The 18,040-nt window shown below is 51.3% G+C and overlaps 2 protein-coding genes across 4 annotated transcripts; both read right to left on the bottom strand.

Annotated features, from left to right (window-relative positions):
* Positions 1-2,993: 2,993 nt before the first annotated feature.
* UBXN1 (UBX domain protein 1) lies at positions 2,994-5,699 on the bottom strand. 2 transcript variants are annotated; one of them, XM_055354319.1, is made up of 10 exons: positions 5,522-5,699; positions 5,348-5,435; positions 5,173-5,226; positions 4,978-5,084; positions 4,823-4,892; positions 4,411-4,602; positions 4,265-4,316; positions 4,002-4,118; positions 3,301-3,493; positions 2,994-3,133 (listed from the first exon to the last, which is right to left on the bottom strand). In XM_055354319.1, the coding sequence occupies exons 2-10, from the start codon at positions 5,404-5,406 to the stop codon at positions 3,084-3,086; spliced, it is 894 nt and encodes a 297-aa protein (XP_055210294.1). In that variant the 5' UTR covers positions 5,407-5,435; positions 5,522-5,699; the 3' UTR covers positions 2,994-3,083. The 2 variants fall into 2 exon arrangements, with proteins under 2 accessions (XP_055210294.1, XP_055210293.1); XM_055354318.2 differs by lacking the exon at positions 2,994-3,133 and having other exon boundaries at positions 3,197-3,493; positions 5,522-5,578.
* Positions 5,700-14,196: 8,497 nt separating this feature from the next.
* Positions 14,197-17,975, bottom strand: LRRN4CL (LRRN4 C-terminal like). Of its 2 annotated transcripts, none has more exons than XM_019035901.3 (2): positions 17,216-17,975; positions 14,197-16,403 (listed from the first exon to the last, which is right to left on the bottom strand). In XM_019035901.3, exon 2 carries the CDS (start codon positions 16,301-16,303, stop codon positions 15,605-15,607), a length of 699 nt encoding a protein of 232 aa, XP_018891446.2. In that variant the 5' UTR covers positions 16,304-16,403; positions 17,216-17,975; the 3' UTR covers positions 14,197-15,604. The 2 variants fall into 2 exon arrangements, with proteins under 2 accessions (XP_018891446.2, XP_004051415.3); XM_004051367.4 differs by having other exon boundaries at positions 14,197-16,308; positions 17,216-17,734.
* Positions 17,976-18,040: the final 65 nt, after the last annotated feature.

Here is an 18,040-nt window from a genome sequence, read left to right on the forward strand (position 1 = left end):
AATGTAAACTGGTCCCCAGTCTCTGAATCTGGTCAGGATTTATTGGAGCTGCCACTGAGGGGATGAAATAAGTGGGGTCAAAGCCCCACAGCCTAGTCAACCAAGTTGCTCCTCTTTTGTCTATCCTGTGGTTCCCAAGCAAGACTGCAATTGAAAAAAAGGCTGCTGTCATTAAAGTCAGAACACCAAATAAAGCTTTTTTTTTTTTTTTGAGACAATTTCTGTGTTGTCGCCCACGCTGGAGTGCAACGGAGCGATCTCAACTCAATGCAACCTCCGCCTCCTGGGTTCAAGCGATTCTCCTGCCTCAGCCTCTCCAGTAGCTGGGACTACAGGGGTGCGCTACTATGCCAGGATAATCTTTGTATTTTTAGTAGAGACAGGGTTTCACCATGTTGGCCAGGCTGGTCTTGAACTCCTGACCTCAGGTGATCTGCGCGCCTCAACCTCCCAAAGTGCTGGGATTACAAGCATGACCCGCCGTGCCTGGCCCCAAATAAAGCTTTCTAACACTGGGGTGTAAACCCAGATATAAGTATTGGTGCTCTTTTCAGCTGCTGGAACACGTGTTACATGTGATCTTTACAGAGTAACTGTGGCCTTTCTCCTAGTCCAGGAAGGAGTGGAGTCAGGAGCAGTTTGACAGGACAGCAGGGTGGGGTGATCAGCAGCCAGAGGGACTATGATAGAGAAGCTCATTAGTGCTTCTTGGTTGGTTTTAAAAAGCAGAGAGAAGCGCCAACATGGTGAGACCCTGTATCTACTAAAAATACAAAAATTAGCTGGGCATGGCGGTACGTGCCTGTGGTCCCAGCTACTCGGGAGGCTGAGGCAGGAGAATCGCTTGAACTCAGGAGGCAGAGGTTACAGTGAGCCGGGATCGTGCCACTGCACTCCAGCCTGGGTAACAGAGTGAGGAGATGTCTCAAAAAAAACCTTTTAGCCCAGCATTTTGGGAAGCTGAGACAGGTGGATCTTGAGGTCAGGAGTTCAAGACCAGCCTGGCCAACATGGTGAAACCCCATCTCTACTAAAAAATACAAAAAATTAGCTGGGTGGGGTGGCGCACACCTGCAATCCCAGCTACTCGAGAGGCTGAGGCAGAATTGCTTGAACCCAGGAGACGTTGGTTATAATGAGCCGAGATTGCACCACTGTACTACAGCCTGGGATCTAGAGCAAGACTCCACCTCAAATAAGTAAATAAAATTATCCTTTTAGTAGCTAATGCTTACTGGGGACTTATTAGGTACCAGGCACTATGCTAAAGCATCTTATACCAGCATTATGTAACCCTCATGACAATCCCAAGAAATAGGCACTATTCCTATTCTATTAAGAAGCTAGGTTTTCTGGGTGAGATGTGAAATAACTTAAATGACATCACTAAGGTAGCAAAGCTGAAAGAAAAGTATAAGAAGGATGTTCCTGACTATAAGTAGAAAGGTTGGTTTGATGATGCAAAGGGTCCTGCTAAAGTTGCCTGGAAAAAGGTGGAAGAGGAAGATGAAGAGGAGGAGGATGAATAAAGAAACTGTTTATCTGGCCAGGCACAGTGGCTCAAGACTGTAATCCCAGCACTTTGGGAGGCAGAGGCCGGCGGATCACCTGAGGTCAGGAGTTCAAGACCAACCTGCCAACAAGGTGAAACCCTGTCTCTTAAAAAAAAAAAAAAAATTAGCTGGGCGTGGTGGTGCATGCCTGTAATCCCAGCTACTCAGGAGGCTAAGGCAGGAGAATCGCTTGAACCCGGGAGGTGGAGGTTGCAGTGAGCTGAGATCGCTCCATTGCACTCCGGCCTGGGCAACAAAAGCAAAACTCCATCTCAAAGAAAAAAAAAAAAGAAACTGTTTATCTGCCTCCTTGTGAGTACCTTAAGAGTAGGGGAGCCCCGTAATGGACACATCTCTTATTTGAGAAGTGTCTGTTGCCCTCATTAGGTTTAATTACAAAATTTGATCATAATCATATTGTATAGTCTCTCAAAGTGCTCTAGAAATTGTCAGTGGTGGCCGGGCTTGGTGGCTCACGCCTGTAATCCTAGCACTTTGGGAGGCCGAGGCGGGTGGATCACTTGAGGTCAGGAGTTTGAAACCAGCTTGGCCATCATGGTGAAACGCCATCTCTACTAAAAATACAAAAAATTAGCTGGGCATGGTGGTGCGCGCCTGTAATCCCAGATACTTGGGAGGCTGAGGCAGGAGAATCCCTTGAACTCAGGAGGTGGAGGTTGCAGTGAGCCAATACTGTGCCACTGCACTCCAGCTTGGGTGACAGCAAGACTCCATTTCAAAAAAAAAAAAGAAAGAAATTCTCAGTGGTTTACATGAAGTGGCCATGGGTGTCTGGAGCACCCCAAAGCTGTATCAAAGTTGTGCATATTTCCAAACATTTTTAAAATGAAAAGGCACTCTCGTGTTCTCAATAAATAAATATATAAATAAATAAAGCAGCAGGCCGGGCGTGGTGGCTCATGCCTGTAATCCCAGCACTTTGGGAGGCCGAGGCAGGCGAATCACAAGGTCAGGAGTTCGAGACCAGCCTAGCCAACATGGCAAAACCCCGTCTCTACTAAAAATAGAAAAAATTAGCTGTGCGTGGTGGTGGGTGCCTGTAATCCCAGCTACTAGGGAGGCTGAGGCAGGAGAATCACTTGAACCTGGGAGGCAGAGGTTGCAGTGAGCTGAGATTGTGCCACTGCACTCTAACCCAGGCAACAGTGCAAGACTCCGTCTCAAAAATAAAAAAGCAGCAGCAGCTGGGCTTTTATGTTCTGTCTTACCATAGGAGTAAAAGGTGCCATCCAATGTACTCTCCACCCCTTTTAGCACCACTCCTCCGCAACTTCCCCAGCAGTTAATCAGACCCAGAGATTAGAAACAAGTGTCTTTGTTGGAAACTAAAGATGAGGAAGAGGGTCTACTGTTCCGTTTTAGCCTCTTCCTCTGCCTTAGTTTTGTCCCTCCCAGCCATTCAGGACGGAGTCAGGCATGTACAGAACTCAGGGTCTATTTATTAGGAAGGAGATGTCAGTGCTTTATCAAAGATGAAGGGGTCACAGAGGGACGATGGGACAAAGGCCCTCAGCTGGGACATTTCTTGGCCACAATGAGAACAGCAGAAGGCACGAGTCCTGAAGATGGAAGAAAACAGGCTTGAACCACAAGGATACTTGGTTTTTGCTCCCAAAATTCCTGGCCTTGCACCATGTTCACAAAGCCCCTTCTCTTTGCATCCCTCCTTTTCCTAGGCATGCCTCCCTACTCCCCCAGGTCCTGGTTTCTAGTCTTGCAGCCATACCCAGCTCCTGCAGAGGCCGCTCCATATCAGCTTCTGAAAAGGCCCGTCTGGGGAAGCCACTGAGCAACTGCACAGGGTCCTGGCCCCCACCTGGTTCCTCCCCACGGTGGAGCTCCACATAGAGCCTCACGGCTGCCAGCTGTTCCCGGGCCCGGAACGTCTGGGTCAGTGAGGTCCCATCTGGCAGCCTGACCTAAAGGGCAAGGGAGATACTCAGTATTGTGGGCATCAAAACTGAATGAGGTGCCCAAGTAAGGAAAAAAGCTAAAGCTGGGCCCCCTTCTTCTTAGATTGAACCAGCACAACTACTATTTAAAGCACCAAAGCACTACTTAGGCTCCGCTTTACTAAGTGTGGATGAGAGACTCCCAGCTCCCTCACAACCTAAGAAAGACAAGGATAAGATTACACAAAAGAATCTGGATAAATACCACATCACCAGATAGCTGCATAATAAACCAAATAAAAACATCAACAAGTAAAAGGGTAACTGCTGAGTAAGAGAGAGGTACGGGTTTAAATACGACTGGGGCAGGTGAAATTTGATACCTTTCCCAAGAGTAGAGATAGGATTTCAAAAGTCATTTACAAAGAAGGGAGAGATTTGGCAAAGGGCACATTAACTGAAAAAAGCTCTGAGCTGGGCACCTTAACAGGCAACAAAGGGGTCCCAAGAGGAAGATAGGAATCAGAATCAGTACCTGTATGCGACACTGGTCATACTCCCGCTTGGTGGGAGGCTCCTGGCTGGGAGAAGAGGGAACAGGACCTGGCTCTGGTGCCGCTGGGGGTGGCTGAGAGCCCACACTGCCACCATACTAAAGGGCAAAGTAAAACAGTCAATCAGGTACTCACCCATCCTCAGGTGAAACAGATCATATAAGCCCATGCTTTCCCTCTGAAGCTGGAAAAGATTTACTAACCTGCCCACTCCATTACCCGTGGCGTCTTCTCAGTCACCTACCTTCTTGGCTCTCTCTGCTTTGTCCCTCTCGATCTTTTCTCTAACTCTTTGTCTAAAATGTAGACAAGAAGAAATTAGGTCAGACATCAACAAAGCAAATCTTGATTTCTTTCTCATCTGCTAGCCATCATTTCCCCTGCCCAGACCTGGCTGCTAACTCCTCGGCCTTTTCCCTCCGCCTCTCCTCAGCAGCCCGGCGCATCTCATCTTCCTGTAGCCGCTGTCGTGCTGCTGACAACTCTTGCCCTTGTCTCCTGCGCTGCCGTTCCCGTTCCAATGCCTCCCGTTCCTCTCTCTCTTCACGCTCCCGCTGCTTCTGGGCCACCAGCTCCAACATCCTGTGTTGCCGAGGGAAAACAGTTCAAGAAAAATGGACAGAGTCGGAAGGTGTAAAGTTTACAATAAACAAAATTAGGCGACATATATCCCAAAGTAGATTAAAGGAAAAGAAAATGCCAAGAAAGAGGAAATGTGGAAAGGTCAAGGTTCTTTGACCAGACGTGTACCGGGGAGAGATGGAAGACGACCCCCAGACATGTGAGATTGTTGTTACTGTACCTCTTAGTTTGTTCCTGTCTTTCCTCTTCACTCAAAACGGGTTTGCCTTCTCCGGCAGCAGAACCAGATCCTACAAACAAACAATCGGTATTATTATCCCTTCATATTCTCCTCGGACCCTCCTGAATAATCACACCGTGACCCTCAGTCAGGACCTTCAAGGCCGCCTTGCTCTGAGGAAGTGGGCTCCCGTCCCAGGATATGTCCAAGGGGAGTCTCTAGAGGCTCGTCCACATCGGGGTCGTCTTCGTGCTCCATCAGCCTGGCAGGGAAAGTGGGCGGGGAGGTTAGCTTTGAGGCTGCCCCTCCCGCCAGCCCCCAATTCTCCGCCACCCGGGACGAGCGCTCACCAGTCCATCGCAGCCTCGATGCCCTGGTTCCCTGTGAGGGCCAGAGCCTTCTCCCTGGGGGCAGAAACACCATGAATAGCGCCCACGAGCCATGGTGACGGTCAGGCTGGGGCAAAGGCCGAGACAGGTCCGCGACCCCCCACCCCCGCAGGCTGGGGTTGGGGAACTCCCTTACGCGCGTCCCCTGGGGAAGCCCATCTCGATGAGACTCTCAAGAGCCGTCAGCTCCGCCATGGCGCCGACACCGCCGCTTCCGCGGGGACCTGGTGTGTGACGAGAAGGAGGGCGGGAAGGGTCAGCGCGAGGCAACCCGCCCTCGACACCCGCCGACGGGCGCTCGCTCTCTCACCCGGCTCTATAGCAGCCGGGAACACCGACGAGAAGAAAGCCGAGGGGAAGCGGAAGTGCCGGATCTGTTTGGGTCACGTGGGGGCGGATGTCGACGGGTGCCGCTGAGAACCATAAAACTTCTGGCCCTGCTGCCAGGACTTTACGTGGGTGGGAACAGGGAGGCAACCCACCAAGCCAAGGCGCCTGGCTGCTGTGGGGAAGAAAGCTGGTGCGGCTCTGAAACCCGTGGGCGGAATGAAGCCAGTTCCCGGAACTTCATCCTGCCTCACCCTCCTTAGAAATTAGAAGGAATATGGTCCCTTAGCGCAAAGCTTTGGGAAGTTCTTTGGCAATGTTTGCCAGGAGCAGAAGAAATGTGCTTGCTCTTTGGCCCACTCATTCTCCTTAGGGAATTGAGCCATCCTCTGCCTGACTGCCAAAGGGATTTTTGCAAAACACAATCATGTAGTCCTGTCCTCACCTCCCTGCTTAAAAATCCGTGACACTTCCACCATCTAGGACAACTTACTTTATTTTTTATTTTTTATTTATTTATTTTTTTTGAGATGGAGTTTCACTCTTGTTGCCCAGACTGGAGTGCAATAGTGCAGTGGCGCGATCTCTGCTCACTGCAGCCTCCGCCTCCCGGGTCAAGCATTTCTCCTGCCTCAGCCTCCCGGAGATAACAGGCGCCCACCACCACGCCCAGCTTTTTTTTAAAGAGGGACTCTTGCTCTGTCGCCCAGGCTGGAGTGCAGTGGCGCGGTCTCGGCTCACTGCAACCTCCGCCTCCTGGGTGCATGCGATTCTCCTGCCACAGCCTCCTGAGTAGCTGGGATTACAGTCCCACGCCACCATGCCCGGCTAATTTTTGTATATTTAGTAGAGACAGGGTTTCATCATGTTAGTCAGGCTGATCTTGAACTCCTGACCTCATATGATCTACCTGCCTCGGCCTCCCAAAGTGCTGGGATTACAGGCGTGAGCCAACGAGCCTAGCCATTTTTGTATTTTCAGTAGAGATGAGGTTTCTCCATATTGGTCAGGCTGTTCTCGAACTCCTGACCTTAGGTGATTCACCCACCTCGGCCTCCCAAAGTGCTGGGATTACAGGCGTGAGCCACCACACCCAGCTATTTTTGTTTTTGAGACAGGATCTGGCTCTGTCGCCCAGGCTGGAGTGCAGTGGTGCAGTCTTGACATACTGCAACCTCAGCCTCCTGGGCTCAAGCGATCCTCCCACCTCAGCCTCCCAAGTAGCTGGGACTACAGGCACATGCCACCACACCCGGCTAATTTTTCTTTTTCTTTTCTGTCTCTCTCTCTTTTTTTTTTTTTTTTTTTTTTTTTTGAGACAAAATCTCATTCTGTAACCCAGGCTGGAGTGCAGTGGCACAATCTCAGCTCACTGCAACCTCTGCCTGCCCCGGGTTTAAGCAATTCTCCTGCCTGAGTAGCTGGGATTATAGGTGGCTGCCACCGCGCCTGGCTAATTTTTGTAGTTTTAGTAGAGACGGGGTTTCACCATCTTCACCAGACTGGTCTTGAACTCCTGACCTCATGATCCACCCACCTTGGCCTCCCAGAGTGCTGGGATTACAGGTGTGAGCCACCGCGCCCGGCCTAATTTTTCTATTTTTTGTAGAGACGGGGTTTCGCCATATTGGCCAGGCTGGTCTCCAACCCCTGAGCTCAAGTGATCCACCTGCCTCGCCCTCCCAAAGTGCTAAGATTAAAGGCGTGAGCTACCATACTCGGCCATCTGGGACAACTTAAATGCTAGTGGTCTGACTTCCTTCTGCCCCCACCTTGGCTTTTTTTGCGGGGAGGGGGGTTAGAATCCCCTCTCAAGTGGAGATCACAATAGCACCTACTCTGGTGCCTGGCAAGGCAGAGTATGTAAATGCTGGTAGTTATTGTGCAGTTTCATCACCCGCCACTTGAGGGTAAGCTGTGCATATTGCAAACCAGACTTCACCCTCCTCTTGGCCTGTGCACCGACCAGTCTCCGCCTGGGATGTCCTGTCTCTTCACTTAGTAAACTAACTCCCAGGAGTTTTTCAGGATTCAGGGTTTGCCTTCTAAGAAAAGCCTGCTTTGACCACTGCTGTCTGCCTTCCAGCTACAGTATTTAACCCATTAAGCATTTATCCCTGCTGCTGTGAGTCATTGTTGATTACTTTGTGCTCCACCACTACCCAGGCTGTTAGATTCCTGAAAGTGAAGCTCACTTTAAATGTTTATTAGAAGGTAGAGTAATAATGACAATAACAGTTACTGATATTGATAATATATGCACTAGAGACTTTTGTGTGTGTGTGTGTGTGTGAGACAGGGTCTCACTTTGTTGCCAGGCTAGAGTGCAGTGGTGGGATCTCGGCTCACTGCAACCTTTGCCTCCCAAGCTCAAGCTATTCTCATGCCTCAGCCTCCCGAGTAGCTGGGATTACAAGCACCCGCCACCACACCGGGCTAATTTTTGTATTTTTTAGTAGAGAGGGGGTTTCATCATGTTGGCCAAGCTAATCTCGAACTTGTTACCTCAGGTGATCCACCTGCCTCGGCCTCCCAAAGTGCTGGGATTACAGGCGTGAGCCACCGTGTCCGGCCTACTAGAGAATTTTGTATGATTAATCCATATTTAATCATCACAACAATCCCTATGATGTAGAAGCTATTTTTAGTCACAAAAAAACAGACTCAAGGCCAGGCATGGTGGCTCACGCCTATAATCCTAGCACTTTGGGAGGCCAAGGCGGGTGGATTACCTGAGGTCAGGAGTTCGAGTCCAGCCTGGCCAACATGGTGAAACCCCATCTCTGCTTAAAAAAACATAAAAATTATGGGGGGATCAGCCCCCCGCCCGGCCAGCTGCCCTGTCCGGGAGGTGAGGGGCGCCTCTGCCAGGCCGCCCCTACTGGGAAGTGAGGAGCCCCTCTGCCCGGCCAGCCGCTCCGTCCGGGAGGGAGGTGGGGGGGTCAGCCCCCCGCCTGGCCAGCCGCCCCATCCGGGAGGGAGGTGGGGGGGTTAGCCCCCCGCCTGGCCAGCCGCCCCGTCCGGGAGGTGAGGGGCGCATCTGCCCGGCCGCCCCTACTGGGAAGTGAGGAGCCCCTCTGCCCAGCCAGCCGCCCCGTCCGGGAGGGAGGTGAGGGGGTCGGCCAGCCGCCCCGTCCGGGAGGGAGGTGGGGGGATCAGCCCCCCGTCCGGCCAGCCGCCCTGTCCGGGAGGTGAGGGGCGCCTCTGCCCGGCCGCCTCTACTGGGAAGTGAGGAGCCCCCCCGCCCGGCCAGCCGCCCGGTCCGGGAGGGAGATGAGGGGTCAGCCCCCCACCCGGCCAGCCGCCCCGTCCGGGAGGGAGGTGGGGGGTCAGCCCCCCGCCCGGGCAGCCGCCCCGTCCGGGAGGGAGGTGGGGGGGTCGGCCCCCCGCCTGGCCAGCCGCCCCATCTGGGAGGTGAGGGGCGCCTCTGCCCGGCCGCCCCTACTGGGAAGTGAGGAGCCCCTCTTCCCGGCCAGCAGCCCCGTCCAGGAGGGAGGTGGGGGGGTCAGCCCCCTGCCCGGCCAGCCGCCCCGTCCGGGAGGTGAGGGGCGCCTCTGCCCGGCCGCCCCTACTGGGAAGTGAGGAGCCCCTCTGCCCGGCCACCACCCCGTCTGGGAGGTGTACCCAACAGCTCATTGAGAACGGGCCATGATGACAATGGCGGTTTTGTGGAATGGAAAGGGGGGAAAGGTGGGGAAAAGATTGAGAAATCGGATGGTTGCCGTGTCTGTGTGGAAAGAGGTAGACATGGGAGACTTTTCATTTTGTTCTGTACTAAGAAAAGTTCTTCTGCCTTGGGATCCTGTTGATCTGTGACCTTACCCCCAACCCTGTGCTCTCTGAAACATGTGCTGTATCCACTCAGGGTTGAATGGATTAAGGGCGGTGCAAGATGTGATTTGTTAAACAGATGCTTGAAGGCAGCATGCTCGTTAAGAGTCATCACCACTCCCTAATCTCAAGTATCCAGGGACACAAACACTGCGGAAGGCCGCAGGGCCCTCTGCCTAGGAAAACCAGAGACCTTTGTTCACTTGTTTATCTGCTGACCTTCCCTCCACTATTGTCCTATGACCCTGCCAAATCCCCCTCTGTGAGAAACACCCAAGAATGATCAATAAATAAATAAATAAATAAATAAATAAATAAATAAATAAAAAAACATAAAAATTAGCCGGGCATAGTTGCAGGCACCTGTAATCTCAGCTACTCAGGAGGCTGAGGCAGGAGAATTGCTTGAACCGAGGAGGCGGAGATTACAGTGACCCGAGATCGTGCCATTACACTCCAGCCTGGGCAACAAGAGTGAAACTCTGTCTCAAGAAAAAAGAATTAAAAAAACAAAAAACAGACTCAGAAAGATGTTTTTTTTTTGGCCGGGCACGGTGGCTCACGCCTGTAATCCTAGCACTTTGGGAGGCTGAGGCGGGCAGATCATGAGGTCAGGAGTTCGAGACCATCCTGGCTAAGACGGTGAAACCCCTTCTCTACTAAAAATACAAAAAATTAGCCAGGCGTGGTGGCACACACCTGTAATCCCAGCTACTTGAGAGGCTGAGGCAGGAGAATCACTTGAACCTGGGAGGCGGAGGTTGCAGTGAGCCAAGATTGTGCCATTGCACTCCAGCCTGGCGACAGAGTAAGAGGCCGTCTCAAAAAAAAAAAAAAAAAAAAAAGGAAAGATGGTTTTTTTTCTGAGACAAGGTCTGGCTTTATTGCCCAGGCTGGAGAGCAGTGGCACAATCTTGGCTCACTGCAACCTCTTTCTCCCAGGCTCAAGCCATCCTTTCACCTCAGCCTCCCAAGTAGCATGTACCACACCTGGCTAACTTTTGTATTTTTATTATAGTAGAGGTAGGGTTCCGCTATGTTGCCCAGGCTGGGCTCGAACTTGTGAGCTCAAGCCATCCCCTGCCTTGTGCTGGAATTACAGGCGTGAGCCACCATGCCCAGTGCTGGAATTACAGGCGTGAGTGCTGTAATTACAGGCGTGAGTGCTGGAATTACAGGTGTGAGCCACCATGCCCAGCCAAGATGAGATAATTTACCTAAAGTCACAAAGTAAATAACAAAACTAGGATTCAACCCAAGGCAGTGTGTGTTCTCTAAACCACTATGCTATGTTGCCTCTCCACGGTAGAGTGACAAGCATGGGCTTTATTTTTTTATTTTATTTATTTATCTTTTGAGACAGAGTCTCCATCTCAAAAAATGAAATAAATAAATAGTAATAATAATGAGATAGTATGACCTCTCGTTATTTGTAAATAAATGAATGCTAAGGAAGGCCGTGCACAGTGGCTCATGCCTATAATCCCAGCACTTTGGGAGGCTGAGGCGGGCGGATCACGAGGTCAGGAGATCTAGACCATCCTGGCTAACACAGTGAAACCCCGTCTCTACTAAAAATACAAAAAAATTGGGTGTGGTGGCAGGCGCCTGTAGTCCCAGATACTCAGGAGCCTGAGGCAGGAGAATGGTGTGAGCCCAGGAGGCGGAGCTTGCAGTGAGTCGAGATTGTGCCACTATACTCCTGCCTGGGAGACAGGGACTCTGTCTCAAAAAAAAAAAAAAAAAAAAAAAAAAAAAAAAAGGAAAAAAGTCACAGGGTATTCACTGCAGTGTTATAACAAGTGTATTCAGGATAACATATGTATTCTTTTTTTGTTTTTAGAGACGGAATCTCACTCATTGCCCAAGCTGGAGTGCAGTGGCACGATCTCAACTCACTGCAACCTCTGCCTCCCTGGTTCAAGCGATTCTCCTGCCTCAGCCTCCCGAGTAGCTGGGATTACAGGTGCCCACCACCACACCCAGCTATTTTTTGTATTTTTAGTAGAAATGAGGTTTCATCATGTTGGCCAGGCTGGTCTTGAACACCTGACCTCAAGTGATCTGCCCACCTTGGCCTCCCAAAGTCCTGGGATTACAGGTTGAGCCATTAAGCCCAGCCAGGATAACATAGTATTCTAAATTTATTCTAGAGGTTCTATAATAGAATAAATTTTTTTTTTGAGATAGAGTCTCACTCCGTAGCCCAGGCTGGAGTGCAGTGGCGTGGTGTCGGCTCACTGCAACCTCCACCTCTTGGGTTCAAGCAGTTCTCCTGTGTCAGCCTCCCAAGTAGCTGGGACTACAGGCGCCTGCCACCACACCCAACTAATTTTTGTATTTTAGTAGAGATGGGGTTTCATCTTGTTGGTCAGGCTGGTCTCAAACTCCTGACCTCAGGTGATCCAGCTGCTTCAGCCTCCCAAAGTGCTGGGTTTTAGGCATGAGCCACCATGCCTGGCCTTCTTTTTTTTTTTTTTTTTTTTTTTTGAGACGCAGTTTCACACTTGTTGCCCAGGCTGGACTGCAATGGCGTGATCTGGGCTCACTGAAACTTCCACCTTCTGAGTTCTTTTTTTCTTTTCTTTTTTCTTTTTCTTTTTCTTTTTTTTTTTTTTTGAGATGGAGTCTCACTCTGTCGCCCAGGCTGGAGTGCAGTGGCGTGATCTCCACTCACTGCAAGCTCCAACTCCTGGGTTCACGCCATTCTCCTGCCTCAGCCTCCCGAGTAGCTGGGACTACAGGTGCCCGCCACCGCACTCGGCTAATTTTTTTTGTATTTTTAGTAGAGACGGGGTTTCACCGTGGTGTCGATCTCCTGACCTCGTGATCCAGCCGCCTCGGCCTCCCAAAGTGCTGGGATTACAGACATGAGCCACTGCGCCCAGCCCCGCCTTCTGGGTTCAAGCGATTCTCCTGCCTCAGCCTCCTGAGTAGCTGGGATTACAGGCATGCACCACCATGCCCAGCTAATTTTGTATTTTTAGTAGAGACAGGGTTTCTCCATGTTGGTCAGGCTTGTCTTGAGCTGCCAACCTCAGGTGATCCACCAGCCTTGGCCTCCCAAAGTGCTGGGATTACAGGCATGAGCCACTGCCCCCGTCCTGATTTTTAAATTTTTTGTACAGTTAAGGTTTTGATATTTTGCCCAAACTGGTTTTGAACCCCTGGTCTCAAGCGAGCCTCTTGTCTTAGCCTCCCAAAGTGTTGGGTACAGGCATAAGCCACTGCACTGGGCCATATTATTCAGTATTAATTGAAATTTGTATGTGTTACTTTTATCTTTTTAATTTTTTTTTTTTTTTTTTTTTGAGACAGAGTCTTGCTCTAGCCCAGGCTGGAGTGCAATGGTGCAATCTTGGCTGACTACAAGCTCCGCCTCCTGGGTTCACGCCATTCTCCTGCCTCAGACTCCCCAGTAGCTGGGACTACAGGCACCCGCTACCATGCCCGGCTAATTTTTTTTGTATTTTAGTAGAGACGGGGTTTCACCATGTTAGCCAGGATGGTCTCGATCTCCTGACCTCGAGATCCACCCGCCTCGGCCTCCCAAAGTGCTAGGATTACAGGCGTGAGCCACCGCGCCCGGCTTAAATTTGTATTTATTTATTTACTGTTTTTGAGACAGAGTCTTGCTCTGTCTTCCAGGCTGGAGTGCTGTGGCATGATCTTGGCTCACTGTAACCTCCACCTCCCTGGTTCAAGTGATTCTCCTGCCTGAGCCTTCCGAGTAGCTGGGATTACAGGTGCCTGCCACCATGCCCAGCTAATTTTTGTATTTTTAGTAGAGGCAGGGTTTCGCCTTGTTTGCCAGGCTGGTCTTGAACTGACATCAGGTGATCTGCCCTCATCAGCCTCCTCCTCGGCCTCCCAAAGTGCTGGGATTACAGGTGTGTGCCACTGCGCCCGCCTTATGTGTTACTTTTTTTTTTTTTTTTTGAGATGGAGTCTCATTACAGTGGCGCGATCTCGGCTCACTGCAGCATCTGCCTCCCAGATTCAAAAGATTCTCCTGCCTCAGCCTCCTGAGTAACTGGGATTACAGGCACATGCCACCAAGCCCAGCTGATTTTTTGTATTTTTAGTAGAGACGGGGTTTCACCGTGTTAGCCAGGATGGTCTCGATCTCCTGACCTCATGATCTGCCCACCTCAGCCTTCCAAAGTGCTAGGATTACAGGCGTGAGCCACCGCACCTGGCCCATGTGTTACTTTTATAATTAAAAAAAGTTATAATGGCCTGTAATCCCAGCACTTTGGGAGGCCAAGGGGGGTGAATCATTTGAGCCCAGGAGTTCAAGTCTAGCCTGAGCAAAATAGTGAGACCCCCCCATCTCTATAGAATATATACATATATATTATTTAAAAAGTTATAATATCCACACAGGTAAGGATTATACTGTGTAGTAACACAAAACAGACTTTTCTGCATTCACTTAATTAAAAAAAATTCAAGGCCGGGGGCGGTGGCTCAGGCCTGTAATCCCAACAGTTTGGGAGGCCGAGGCGGGTGGATCATGAGGTCAAGAGATCGAGACCATCCTGGCCAACATGGTGAAACCCCATCTCTACTAAAAAAATACAAAATCAGCTGGGCGTGGTGGTGCATGCCTGTAGTCCCAGCTACTTGGGAAGCTGAGGCAGGAAAATCAGTTGAACCCAGGAGGCGGAGATTGCAGTGAGCTGAGATCATGCCACTGCACTCCAGCCTGGGCAACAGAGTGAGACTCCATCTCAAAAAAAAAAAAAAATCAAAAGTATGTATATTACTCTGAAAAATGGGTGTGTGGACAGTGACTTGAAAGGAATCATAAACAATAAAAATTACTTCCTTTTAAAGGTCCTTTAATGTTGTTATAGTGGATATGCAATAAATACAAATGGAGGGTAAAAGGGGGGGGGAGATTCCTTGGTATTACTGTCGTTTTTGTTTTGTTTTACCTAGCAAGAATATAAACTTATTCTCAAAATCCCACTGAAGCCACTCACAGTGACAGAGCCATTTTGAGGGTGCATGACATGGATCAACTAACTACAAGCAATGGGCCAGTGGCCTGATTTGTAAGGCCCACAAACTAAGAATGGATTTTACATCTTTTTTCTTTTTCTTTTGAGAGGGAGTCTTGCTCTGTCGCCCAGGCTGGAGTGCAGTGGTGCAATCTCCGCTCCCTGCAAGCTCCGCCTTCCGGGTTCACGCCATTCTCCTGCCTCAGCCTCCCGAGTAGCTGGGACTACAGGTACCCACCACCATGCCCGGCTAATTTTTGTATTTTTAGTAGAGACGGGGTTTCACCGTGTTAGCCAGGATGGTCTCGACCTCCTGACTTCGTGATCTGCCCGCCTCAGCCTCCCAAAGTGCTGGGATTACAGGCGTGAGCCACCGCGCCCGGCCGGTTTTTACATCTTTAAAGAAGGGGGTCTGCCTGGGCACAGTGGCTTATGCCTGTAATCCCAGAACTTTGAGAGACCAAGGCGGGTGGAGTACCTGAGGTCAGGAGTTTGAGACCAGCCTGACAACATGGTGAAACCCCGTCTCTACTAAAAAAACACAAAAATTAGCCGGGCATGGTGGTGGGCGCCTGTAATCCCAACTAATTAGGATGCTGAGGCAGGAGAATCGCTTGAACCCAGGAGGTGGACGTTGCAGTGAGCTGAGATGGCGCCATTGCCCTCCAGCTTGTGTGACAAAGGGAAACTCCTTCTCAAAAAACAAAAAACCAAAACAAAACAAAATAAAAAAAAAAGGGCGTCTGGCTATGTTGCCCTGGCTGGAGTGGACTCCAACTCCTGGGCTCAAGAGATCCTCCCATTTCAGCCTCTGGAGTAGCTGCTACTATAGGTTCGCATTACTATGTCAGGTCGTTTTTACATTTTTAAATGGTTACAAAGGTCATATAAGTACCCACATAATAATATCCTCCATTTTATCCTCTTAAACCGCAAAGGTTACATTATTTATTATCTGGCCGCTTAAAAAAAATTGGGGGCCCCTTTCTATTCCTTCCCAGACCTCAGCCAGGAAACAAAGCGCCAAGTACCGGACCTAAACAAGCGCTCAGCCCTGAGAACCATGACTCCGCCGTGGCCCTGGAGCCTGGGGCTGGCTCCCAGCTGGCCGTCCAGCCCTCCCTGGAGGCAGCGGGTTTTCCTCTTTCCCGGGGGCCAGGCTGAGCGCCCCAGGTGGGGCTGTCTGTGCCCGAGATGCCCCCAGGCCCCTTTCAGAGCGCCCCTGCAGCTCAGGCGGCGGCTCGGCGCGAGCAGCCCCAGCGATCGCGCAGGCAGAAGTGCCACACCAGGGCGGCACAGCTCAGCAGGGCCAGGGCCGTGCCCACCCCGACGGCCGCGTGGACCAGAGTGCGGGGGTTGGGCGGCACCGCAAGGCGGCTGCAAGGCCCGAAGGCAGGGATGTCGGCCCCCTCGAGGCCCTCTCCTCCAGCCTGGGGCACGCGGCTTGCCCCGGCCTCGTTAGCGGCCACTACGCAAACGACATAAACGCCCCCTGGCTTCAGCCCCTTCAGTTCGGCTCTGCGGACCGTAGCGTTCAGCGGGGGCCCCTTCTGCGCAGCCTCGCTGCCGTCCCAAAGCAGCAGCCAGTAGTGGAGGACCGGGGAGAAGGGGGCACACCAGTGGACCACTGCGCGGCCCTCTTCGGCCGCAATGCGCACTTCTCCCATGCGCGGCGGGTCGGGCGGCTGGGCAGGGCTGGAGAGTCCTGGGCACAGGCAGGCCGCCGGCCCGACCCTCTGTAGCTCCTTGCAGGGCACCTGCAGGTGTCGGCAGTGGTCGTAGTCGCAGGGGACAGCCGGCAAAGGCGGCCACGCCGTCTCAGTCTCATCTTCCTCCCCTTCTTCAAAGTCTTGAGGGGCCAAGGGCTGAGCTCTGGGAACCAAGAAGGTCACGGCCAGGAGCCACAGAAGGCAGGGAGAGCCCAGCATGGAGACTGGAAGGGAAGGGGTGGATAGATAAAGCCTGTTCAGCCCAAAAGCCTGCCATGCCCTCTGCCTGGACACAATCTCTGGAGACAGGAAAATGCACCTGGGGACCAGAAGAGGAAAGAAGTTGGAATGAGGCAGACACACTCATTTGTCAACCAACTTCTGAGTCCAGGCTGTGTGCTTGGTTTCAGACAAAAAATAAAACATGATCTGACACATGAGACAGATGCATGATCAGCATGTGTTAAGTATTAGAAACAGTTAATGAATAAACAAAGTGCTGAGGGAGAAAAGAGGAGGACATGATTTACTTAGCCCAGGGAAGAACGGTAGGATATTTACTAGCTGCCACCCAGAGAAAAGATCTAAGCAAAACAAGTAACAAAGCCGGGCCCCTAGGCTAATGCCTATAATCCCAACACTTTGGGGAAGTCAAGGCAAGAGGATTGCTTGAGGCCAGGATTCCAAACCAGCTGGGGCAACACAGAGAGACCCCATCTCTACAAAAATTAAAAAGTATTTAAAAATTAAAAAGTTAAAAAACATTAAAAATATACTGCACATGCCTGTGGTCCCTGCTACTCAGGAGGATCACTTGAGCCCGGGAGTTCAAGGCTGCAGTGAACCATGATCGCCCCACAACACTCCAGCCTGGGTGAGAGTGAGACCTCAACTCAACAAAAACATGTATCCGTCAGTGACACAGGCAAACACCCAGAAAGGAGACAGAATTGAGAAAAGAGAACAGAACGGAGAAATATTGTAAGCACAGCTATATTTTTTGAAAACAAGAGAAAAAAATAGGGACACTGGAATCCTCCCTCCCCACCTGCTATCTGTGCAAATCCTGTCCAAGGAGTCCTGGCCCCTGCATGCCTCCCTCCTCCTCTCTGGCCCATAGCAGCTCCTCACCAGTGGGTAGGCCTTGATGCAGCGGGAATCCACCAGCTGACGTCTGTGGGTGTTAGGCTGAGGGATCCCCAAGATCTCAGGCTGTGCTGTCAGGTTGTATCTTCAACTTCAATGCCGTTTGGCTGGAAGCTTTTATAACCTTCGACTGTGATGTCACCACCTAGCTCCCCTCCTCCTCCCCCCACCTCCCTGGTGATTGCCAAAAAAGAGGGCTGCTCCCTTCACAGGGACTGAGTCACGGGGCCAGGGATGGGGAAAGCCACATGCAATGGTTTCAGCTGGAGCCCAGGATGCCTGGGTTCTGGAAGGGGAGTGGAATGCGGAAAGCAGCCAGGAGCTTAGAATCCGAAGGCTGAAGTCATACGACGGGATGGGGAGGGGAACATAGAAGGCAGCCACCTGGCTGATATTAGAGGAAAACAGCTGCGAACAGCACGGGCCTGAGCCGCAAAATGCTGTTTTGGTAAAAATCATACCACATCCATGGCAGTCATTTCCTGTCTTCTGCCTCCCAATGGACAGAGAAAGGGAGGAAGGGAGGAAGGGAGGGGTGCAGAGGGGGCCAGAATGATGTCTCCCAGCTCTGCAGACTTGCCCTACACCATCCCCCTCTTCTGGGGGAGATGAAAGTCACATGCAGGGAGTGGGAAAGCTTGCTAGGGGCCCAGGATAGCTTCTCCCTCCTTGGACTTCCTAGGCTTATGAATGGAAACATCTGTGCTTAAAATAGCCCAGGTCCGGAGGCCTTCCCCTTGACAAGAAGACCTCCCCTCTAATGGCGGAAAGTGAGAGATGCGTGGGGGACACAGGGTTTTCAAATGGCCC

The sequence above is a fragment of the Gorilla gorilla genome, chromosome 9 (genome assembly GCF_029281585.2).
Source record: "Gorilla gorilla gorilla isolate KB3781 chromosome 9, NHGRI_mGorGor1-v2.1_pri, whole genome shotgun sequence".
Lineage (NCBI taxonomy): Eukaryota > Metazoa > Chordata > Mammalia > Primates > Hominidae > Gorilla > Gorilla gorilla.